This window comes from Schistosoma mansoni, assembly GCF_000237925.1.
Source record: "Schistosoma mansoni, WGS project CABG00000000 data, chromosome 1 unplaced supercontig 0010, strain Puerto Rico, whole genome shotgun sequence".
Classification (NCBI taxonomy): domain Eukaryota; kingdom Metazoa; phylum Platyhelminthes; class Trematoda; order Strigeidida; family Schistosomatidae; genus Schistosoma; species Schistosoma mansoni.
This window is the reverse complement of record NW_017385987.1, coordinates 1,988,463-1,999,251: the sequence shown is the minus strand read 5'-3', so window position 1 is coordinate 1,999,251 and position 10,789 is coordinate 1,988,463. Positions and strand designations below refer to the sequence as shown.

At 39.6% G+C, this 10,789-nt stretch overlaps 1 protein-coding gene across 1 annotated transcript in view; it reads right to left on the bottom strand.

Annotated features, from left to right (window-relative positions):
- Positions 1 to 4,519: 4,519 nt before the first annotated feature.
- Smp_019190 (step II splicing factor slu7, putative) overlaps positions 4,520 to 10,789 on the bottom strand; it is a 7,787-nt gene continuing 1,517 nt past the window's right edge. The window contains exons 2-5 of the mRNA XM_018791983.1: positions 9,393 to 9,617; positions 6,696 to 7,073; positions 5,967 to 6,221; positions 4,520 to 5,450 (exon numbers count right to left, since the gene is read on the bottom strand). Of these exons, the coding sequence (XP_018644889.1) occupies positions 4,626 to 5,450; positions 5,967 to 6,221; positions 6,696 to 7,073; positions 9,393 to 9,617 (1,683 nt within the window). The 3' untranslated portion in view covers positions 4,520 to 4,625. The remainder of the gene's footprint in view (positions 5,451 to 5,966; positions 6,222 to 6,695; positions 7,074 to 9,392; positions 9,618 to 10,789) is intronic.

Sequence of the window (10,789 nt, the reverse complement as noted above, 5' to 3'; positions counted from 1 at the left end):
TGGCCTAACCATCTCAGTCGATGAAGATTCATCACCTCACCAACTGATTTACCGTCATTTCTTAATACCCTGTGTCTAACCTCACTATTACTTACCCGGTTAACCCAGCAGATGCGAGCAATATTTCTAAGGCATCTGTGGTCAAATACTAGTAACTTACGAGTATCTTCTACTCTTAATGGCCATGTTTCACAGCCGTAAAGTAGAACAGAGCGAACTGCTGCGCAGTATACTCGTACCTTAATTGATAGACGGATATCTCGTCTTCGCCACAGGTGACATAAGTTGGCAAAAGCCGAACGAGCTTTTTGAATCCGTGCTGAGATTTCGTCAGACACCAACCCATTAGGCTGATCAGACTTCCAAGATAAGTGAAGTTATCTACGCGTTCGACTACTTCGCTCCCTATCCTTAGTTCAGGTGTTGACGCAGGCCATTCCTGAAGTAATAATTTACATTTAGATGGGGAGAAACGCATCCCAAACATCCTGGCATTATTACTCAATTCCAACAGAAGACCCTGCATTTTGTCAGTGTCTTCACCAAACAGGACTATGTCATCTGCGTATTCTAAGTCGCTTAGTGGACCCCCTGGTAGGAGATCAATTCCTGTAGATTCAGTCGAAGAGAGTGTTATTTCCAGCAACAGGTCTATAATGAAGTTAAACAAAAGTGGGGATAGTGGACAGCCTTGTCGGACACCACTTGAGGTTGCGAAATCAGATGACAGTTCGCCATAAGCTCTTACTCGACTAATAGTGTTCGAGTAAAGAGTCTTCACAAGGTTTATGTACTTCTGAGGCACACCTTTCAGTGACAGACACTGCCACAGAACCTCTTGGTCTATAGAGTCAAATGCTGCTTTAAGTCAAGAAAAACTATCATTGTCAGACGCCGATAAACATGTCTGTGCTCTAAAACCTGACGAATAGTGAACATGTGGTCGATGCAGCCACGACCAGGTCTGAAGCCAGCCTGATTTTCTCGTGTTTGCAGTTCACGAGTCTTAGTTAGGCGCCCGATAATTATTGAGGCTAGTATTTTAGATGCTATGTTAGTCAGACTAATCCCTCTATGGTTATCACAGGATGATTTGGACCCCTTATATATTGGGACAATCAGTGATTGTGACCAGTCACATCACATGGGATTACATCCAGATCTCAGATTTTAGCTAAAATATTAGTCAACCTAAAATTGGACCACCATATTTAAGTACATCTGAAGCCAATCCATTTGGACCAGCTGCTCTTCCTCGTTTCAGATTAACTATAGCCCTTCGAACTTCAGGTAGAGTCAGGGGATCTACTTCAATGTTTCATTCAGGCTATCTGGGAATGGTTGGGTAGTTTTAGAGTATCTGAAAGCCAGCTGAACTGCTCCTTGAAGTGTTCTGCCCATCGTTCTAAATGTCTGGGCTGAGAGCAGATAAGAGTATTTTCTGTTTCCGAGATCGTTTCACTTACACTTGACTTCTGAATCCCAGTTTCTTTTATTAGTCTGAAAAGCTGTCTGGTGTTACCTATGGCCGCCGCCTTTGCCATCACTTTTGCTTTCGTTGCCCACCACTGCTTACAGTCGTTCCTTAGACTTTTGGTTAACCTACATTTGATTTGTTGACGCTCTTCGTCGTGTTCAGAGCCTGATGGGATGAATTTACCCGAATCTATCAGTGAAATAGAATTGGAAGAAATCCATTGGTTTTTTTGGAACCCTATGGTTTAAATTACTAATAGATGTGTTTCACAGCTGTTCGTATGTCTTTCCAAGCAGCATCTGGGTCAGTCTCGTTTACAGAACTGCCTAGATGTGAACTCAGTTGTTCCTGGAATTTACATTTGGATTTCTCGTCCTCCAGTTCAATCCTAATGGGTCTTCTTAGTGTAGTTTTCCTGCGTCCAGTGAGGCGCAGACAAATGCGTGCTCGTATTAAAGCGTGATCAGAGTCTAAACAAGTATCCCAATATGAGCGACAATCTTCCATCGAGCCTCTCCAACGATGGCTGATGGCAATATGGTCTATTTGAGTCCATTGTTGGTTTGGTGCAGGTGGTCGCCATGTTAGGCGATGTCTCTCCTTATGTTTAAAGTTAGTGCCTGCTAAAAATAAACAATTGTCTGAGCATAGTTGCAACAGACGATCACCATTATCGGTTCGTTGAGCCGGAATACTAAAACACCCACCTTAATGTCTTTCTGTTTGATTTAAGCTGCCAACCTGGACATTAAAGTCACCTGCTACGACTACTATGTCTGAGCGCTTAGCTTTCTGAAGAAGCTCGGGGAGCTTTCTTTAAAAGTCATCTTTCACTTCATCATGGCTGCAGTCAGTGGGAGCGTAGGCAGGAACGACGAAAAGGCAATGATATGTGTCCCTGTCCTTCCGAGTTCTTACGGAGCCATTCAGCCGGACAGCACATAGGTGACTGTTAACAGGGATTCATTCTAATAGTGTTTGTTCTGCCCTCGTACTAAGTGCTATGTCTACACCTGCAAGTCCACGAGAACTAGTCATGGGGTCGCCAGATACACGGAGGGTGTATTTCGTTGGCTCTCCATTTTGGCGAGGTGAGATCAAGTGAATAACCACACTGGGATCCTGTATGCGTATTTCGGAGGCACAGCATACATCGATGGTACGAGATTCTAGGGTCTTAGTCAAGGAGGCCTGTTGACCGATTTGACTTAGGGTATGTACGTTGAAGGCTCCAATGTGTAGTTTGGAGCGAGGTTTTATTAGACCTGGGACACTGTTTTGCGCACTAGAATCGTTGGCCATGGTTACACTTGAGGAGGAAACCGAAAGAGGAAGTTTAGTGTTGAAAGTCGAGGTAAGACGAATAGTCCGAATTGAAGAGGGATATTGATTAGGAATACAGTGATCTTGATTGTTGTTAGAGGTACGAGGGCGGTTATCACTTCCCGGTTGTCTATGCCGTGGAAGGGTCCTTCTAAAGGTACCTGAAAAGGAAATTGGGTTCGAGGTGGTCTTAGCGACCTAAGGGCGTAACCGCAGTGCCCAAGGGACAACTGCCTAAGGCCGGTCACACACGAGCTTTGTGTGAGTAGTTTTCGTGTTAGCTCCGTACTTGTTGGGACCTTACCGTCGGAGGCGGAAACCCGTGGGATAAGGTGGGGTGTGCACTTTTAGGGTCGACCTTTTCTAACCCCACCCCTCCTTGTGGGAAGGCAGCATCGCTGTTATGCTGATTGTGTGAAGGAATTACCTCACTGCCGTCACACCTCTGTACAGTCAGCAGTACGACTTCGGACCTTGGGTTTGCTGCTTTTAGTCTCACCGCTCTTCAACCGACCTGTCTGGCCTGGTAGGACCTTGAGGAACGATTGTTCCAGCCAGTATAGCTCGATTGGTTCATCACGATAGGCAATCCCGACCACCACGTCAAGGTAGCAGCAACGGTCGGGACAGGGGGGAGTATTAAGGAATTATGGTAAATCGATTGACGAGGTTGTAAATCTTCATCAACTGAGATGGTTGGGCCACGTGTTGCGTATGTCTGAACACCGACTACTACGACGCGTAATGCTGAATAATGTTGAAGATAGATGGAAGAAGGTTAGGGGCAGCTAAACCTAAACGTGGTATCAGTCCTTGAAGTCACTAACTTCTGGTCTTAGCCATATTGGTAGACGCAGACTACTTGGTTGGGGTCTGCGCGACTATCGTAATCAATGCTTAGATACTGAGTAACATGGCTGAGGTATATGCACTCTTTGTGATCCCTTAAACTGTAAAATTAAAATAACTTTCTACCAACTAATTCTTTCCCCCTGTATTGTATCCTTATACACAACCTTTCTTTTATATATTGCTACCATTGAATTAACTATTTCTATGGGTTTGGTGTTCATCTTGTTGTGTTAATAAGGTGTGGCAACTTGGACCGATGCATATATGTGCTTGATCCTACGTTGTAGCTGACTGTTTGGAACGTATAGTAGAACATTGCGGACAGGTTAGTTTCTGAACTTCTATGATAAGTGATTGAACGTTTACCAATATGTTAAATCGAATACTTATGAGGAATATGTTTCATGTCTAAGTTCGATAAGCGGATAAACGCAACAATGTTTACAAAAGAGATTAGCCTTCGTAAGAGTTTTGAGTAGATATTATATCTATATACATAGTCAAAAAAAGACTAGAAGAACTTCGGTAAAGAAATCAATGGTATTTTCCATACTCATGACTAAATCTAACCAGTCTTGTGGAGTTACTTGGATCGGAGAATATGTCAAGGTTACATGAATGACTAATGGTAAAACTTTTTCGTTAAGGTTCTCTTATTGAAAAGTAATTCTACAAACGACAACTTGGACGGAAACTATCTTGAAGATCATAGCTAATAGTCCTAAAACAAAATGTTAGAAAATCCTATACAAGTGAAGAGTACATTATTCACAATTTCTTAACTGACACCATAGCAATTAATTCAAGCATTCTTTAATCTTCTAACATGTTACTTGTTCTCTACAGCTTATCAAGACTAATGGATTTCTATTAATTGTAAATTACAATTCTGTATTAAACTAAAATAAGGTAAATTTACATTACAAATAAAAGTGATGGATATTAATCTGTACAACACACATCCAATTGTTGATCATACAAAATGTGACATTGGATCATCGCGATTTACTTTAGTACGATAATAAGCTTCCATCTCTTCTGCAGTAGGGGCTTTAACGTCAGCAAGTGAATTATATGGTCGTTTACGCTCATCCATTGCAAGATATTCATCTACTGCTTTCAAACGTTCTTTTTCTTTTCTTATTGCTTCTTGAATTAGTCGTTCTTGTACTTGTTCTATACCTTCCACTGATTCTCCGGAGGAACTTGAGCTACTATGATTTCGCTTACGTTTGTGCTTGTTCTTAGAGGACTTTTTGAGATGATCTTTCCGTTTCTTCTTTTTATCAGCACGCTGAATACGAATACGCTCACGACGCGCTTCAGATCTTGCTAGTTCTTTACTTTTATTTTCTATGGTTTTCGTATCTGTAGGATGCTCCTCTATATCTTCATCCAATCCAAATCTAGAACGTGATTGTTCCATAACTGCTTCCCGAAGGTGATCATTCTCGTTTACACAATCCAACATTTCTTCCGAAGAATCACTACTAGAACTCGAGGATGAGCTTGAACTAGAACAACTTGAAGCAGATTTGCTCTTGGCATGTTTACGTTTTTTGTGCTTCAAAACATTTTTATTTGTATGATTGTCCAGGTTAACTTTATTGCCAGAGTCAGTGTCGGCATCTGTAGGCATAGGTGGTGGCTTTAGCAACGCCACAGCTGTTGGTCCATCTGGGACTTCCGGGAAATTTGTTTCTTTGCTTTTTTCTCCTAAACAGTATGATTCCTTTATGAGCGAGTGACAACATCGATAGCCCCATTGACCATTGAACCAATATGAACCCCACACACTCTGAAAAAATAAATGACGAAAAATCAAAAAGTTTAGCCTCTAAATTGTTCGTTTCATTAACACAATGTCTATCGGTTCACATTATAGTCAAGTCCGCCTGGAGTGGAATAAAACATATCCATATCAGCACTACGCAAACAAACTATCAAATAACTTCATTTAAAATATCTCAGCTAAAAGCGTATGTCAAGCTTCGGCATACACAGATGAGGAAAATTTACTCATACAAGCAACAGAAAAAATGAAACCAAGTTTCTGGCTCTTGTTTCACCATTACAAGTTGGTGTCATATCTAATTGTATTAAATACAACTCCATAATGAAAAATAGACTTTTCTACACAGAATACGAATCAACTAATTTTCAAAAAGAGGATTGGATTAAAGATGAGGTAGATACCCAGAAAACTGGATTACAGAAACTTTAGTGTAAACATGAAAAAATATGCCACCTGGTATCAGAGAAAGAGGAGAAACCTTTAATTAGAAATCCTTAAAACGAAAAGATAAACACTTACTGTATGATTGTTGTTGAAGACATCTTCTTCATAACGGGATTTGACTGTTGGTTTTTCAGCTCCCCTGATCATACGACCAGTAGGAGAATATTCAGCATATGATTCCCACTGACCAAGTATTAATTCTTTCGGAATCGATTCCAAATGTTCATGACCACCATAACGTTCAAGAATTTCTGCACGTACTTTATTTTGGACATCACATTTAGCTTTAGACACCTTTTTAGCTAACAATTCCAGACGAGTTGGATCTGCCTAGTATTTTTTTAAAAGAAAGATTCACTGAATTAGTCATTGTTGAGGATTAAGGTGTAGTAATTCTGACAAGATTTGGTCGCTAAAATGAAGGACACAATACTGATAGATAGATGATATGCAGTACTCACGAGGTTGGATTTTCGATGCATGCCTTCAATGAACGGACATCAGGAAGACATGACAGCTCTCCAGGAAAGTACGAATTTGTACCTGTCGAAATAACGTGATCATACAGAAAATAATAAACAAGTGATTGGAAGATACGGATTTCTCAAGTCACTCGGGTGCTGACGAAATTAGGACCCGACTCTTGGTTTAAAGTGTTATATATTGGTCAGTTGTAATTGAAATACCCTAAGTTGCCATACCAAATCAACACAACATTCCTAGCCAGCCGTGAAATTCTTATTAATGAGATAGTGAGAAGACCATTAAAAAACATATGAATATTAACTTTGGAAATACACTTACTTGTAAATGGACATCCAAACCCAGCTTGTCGTGCATCTCCCAAGCAAATACTTGTCGATCAATCATGTCCTGAACATCCCCATCATAACGAACAAAATTATCTCCAGCAAAAGGAACTTCGGATTCAGGTTTTCCACTATTTTCGAAAGGATTACCACGCATAGCACGGGTTTTGGAGTCATAGTAGGCACTGTTAGGATCCAAATTGAACAAGTATTTAGCAGTATCCTCACGAATACGCAAATTACGGATGGATTGACGTTGTTTACTATCAAACTTTTGGCCAGGCATATCTAGCTCATCACCATATTTGTCACCATCTTCGGCATCGAAATCGTCATCCAAACTAGGTTTTGCGGCAGAGGCTGCAGGTTCTTCCTGATAAGACATAAAATACCGTAAAGGGGCCCTTAAACGCGAAAAGACAGATAATCAAAATACTTATCATATAAATTCCACAAAAGCTTAGTCATTTTATTCTACCACTTCCACAGCTTTTTGACGTGAGTCTTCAAGCATTTCTAGTCAGACTGAAATATGATTCATAAAGTGTGTCGCAACCTAAAATAATTAGGACTATGTTTTCAATTAAATATGTGCAGTGTAACTGAAAAGCAACTATTCTAATAGCAGCGGTGACCATTTTACTCAACATAGTATGAAATGCGCATCAAAAAATATATACAGAAACCTCTTCTATTCTTTATATAAACTATAAAAATATGCAGGAAGGTAAAAAAAGTAAAATCATACAAACTTGAGTAAGTTTTGTAGGACAATGAACAACCCCTACGACGTCGAATAAAATGTATGAATGTTCATAAGTACGTGTTTAATTAGGTCAGCCTTTCCAACAGTTTGATGCATAGAATATGTGCCACATAAGATAGAGCTTCCGTATTTTTCTTTGGGTGAATGAGTTCTAACATATTTGCGTCTTGTTATACTAGACAGACGAAGGGAAAAATATAGGGCGCGTGGTTTTTATTTAACAGAATAACACCTGTCAGTTGTTCAGTAAATTTTAAATATTTACCCACAACCATATCCATCACAACATTCACTACTTACCCTACTAATAGCTTTCATGCCAAAACAATCTGCAACAGAAGAAACTGGAATCTACACAGTTAGACCTTTACATGCTTAAATTTGTTTTTGGTAAACGATAGCGGATCACGTAAAAAAGGGACGAGGAGAAACTTCTTTAGGTGCACCAACTTTGGTTAACGAAGAAGTTTAACACTTTCCTCCATAAACGGTAAATTGTTCAGCTACAGAAAATAATAGCGTGGCTAGTTGGTTATCACCCCTATGTACGCTATTGATGGTATGTTGTCACTGCCTTTTTTCACTACTTCCTCACCTTCGTACGTACCAAGCGAATAAACACCTCTGTATTCACCTCATTAATTTTCTCTAACCTGTAGATAGTTACCCGGAGTTCTTGGGACATGAAATTTTGGAATAATTTATGGTGTTCTTGTTGAGATCATGAATCGACCAGTGTTAGACGGCCATTGAAAACCTGGAAGCACTGGGCGGCCGTTTAGTCCTAGTATGGGACTGCTCATCAGTGAGCATCCACTATACCGCACGCGGGACTCGGACCCAGGACCTTCGGTCTCGCGCGGACGCTACTGTATGCATTATAAACAAGATTGTATAGCTTCAGCAAATTACATCATTCAAAAGAAAATTCTCTTTATTACATTTTTATTATTTCGTCTTTGATCACAAAGTAAATTTTTCTAATCGTATTTTTAAGTAGAAACAAACTGTTGAATGAGAAAAACACGTTCAAGTTGTTAGAAAAGAAAATTAGCAGCAGACTTAAACATCTATTTTTATTTACGAGAAAACGTCATGGACCCGTTTCCATCGCACGATATACATGATTCAGGAAGTACAACTAGGATTTTGTATTTATCTTTGTGTGCAAACTCTTGAGCATATACGGTTTGTTCTGTTGAAATACAGATTGTGAATAAAATAGTAGTAGTAAAAAGATTAGGAATTGAATGGAGCAACATCTAAGGACAATTCGGAATCCAGCATCCAAGACAAAAGGTGCACCAATCGGTACCACTGTTAACGATTCTGAGAGACGTCATTCAAAGTCTTCAATGACTGGTTATGATAATCGTACGGACCCCAACTACGTAGTCTGTATCTACTTATATGGCTTATTACAACTGTTAATGATTTCATAGGCTGGTGCTACGTCTTGGGTTACCCGCGAATTCTAAATCAGCAAGTGGATCTCCTGGTATGAGGTCAACTGAAAAGTTAGATAACCAGAGAGTTATCTGTAAAAAAAATGTTTGCGACGAAGTTAAATGAAAATGAAGGAAGTAGACAGCTTTGACGAACAACACGAGGTTGACAATTCTGATGATAGTTCACCACAAGCTCTAATTCGACCAGTAGTGTTTGAGTAGAGAGTCTGTATGAAGGTTGATGTACTTCTTTGGCACGCCTTTTAATGACAGGCACTGACACAGAACTTTCCGATCGACGGGGTTGAACACTGTCTTAAGGTCAGTGAATACAACTATAGTCGGACGTTGGATAACTTGTCTATGTTTCAAAAACTGAAGTAAGATAATTTATTTTATACATAAGCCTGGAAAAATATAGGTATTTAGTTTGCCCGTTTAATAATTAGGATATCTACGAAAAAAGAACAATACTCACCTGCCCACCACTTCCTTCTGCTGCCTTAGCTAATTTTTCTTCCAATTTTTTTGCTTTGGCTATTTTTCTTGCTTCCTCGAGTCTCTGATACTCTTCAAATATTCTTTTATGTTCCGACGGATCATATCCATTCCATCTATCACGTTTACCTTCGTAGTCCAAATCTAGGGTTACTTGCTGGCACTCATCTCCAGCAATATCAAGACCAGTATATTTCGCACCAACCTAAAAATTAAGAAGTGCATTTAATGTGATATATGTATTTAGTTGCTATATCGTATTTCATAACAACCGGCTTTGTAGTAGCAAACTCTTATGTAGCTATAATTGTTATGTTCTGTGATTAGAGTGATGCTAAGTGTAGTCACTAAGGTAACCAATCACAGAAATGTTTGAAATACATCAATCATCGAATCCTATCAAACCGCTGATTTACTTAATCTTCTAAGGTTATCTTTCAAGTCAAATCGGGGCAAAAAATAGATAATAAAATGAAGTAAATCATTCACCAGGTACTAATGTATGAGCCACAGTTTGAGTTTGGGGGTTGACGATACTACCCAGTTGCTCAAGTCAAAGTATGTAAAGCACGGTTCGAACCTGGAAATAAGTGGCTGAAAGTCTAATACCTTAGCCACTAAACCACCACTACACAAGATGGAGCAAACTATTACATAGTATACTTATCTTTTAATAAACAAAAGAACGTATTACCTACCTCATAGGTGGTTTAGGTCGACTAACGATAAGTCGACTTCTAGTATGTGTGTTGGTATTTAGTTTATCATCGAGACACTAGAGCTGATTGGAACTGAATAAAAGTGTGGTCAACGTCCACAGCTATCTCATCTCCTGAGCTTAGGAAGGTTCTGATTTCTTACAAATATACCAATAAAGTTAGCTAAATAAAACACTGCCTAAGCCTACTGAAGTATATGTGTCATTTCGATCAAAAGCATTAGAAACTGGCACAATATGCAACTCTGCCGATAATCTAATCAATCCCAGAATGAGCACTAAAAAGTAAATGCTTTCTCTAAATAATACCAAACACTTATTTACTTACGCTTGCAATACCTCGTGGAGGAGCATAGGTCAACGACTACGATTCTCCAACCAACTCTGTCCTGGGAAATCCTTTCCGGTTGTTTGCTTCCAGTTGTTGATCCTTTTGATGTCGGTTTCCAATTCCCGACACAATGTGTCCCTTGGTCTTCCGCTTCTCCTTTTCCATTCAGGATTCCGAATTAGGGCTTACCTCGGGGTGCGTTTTGATGATTTCCATGATGTGTTTCTTTTCCTAATTTCCTATTTAGCTGGAAGCTGGTTTTTTCTCTGTCATAATAGATTGTTGCTGATGGTATCCGGCCAACGAACATTGATTATCTTGCGTAGAC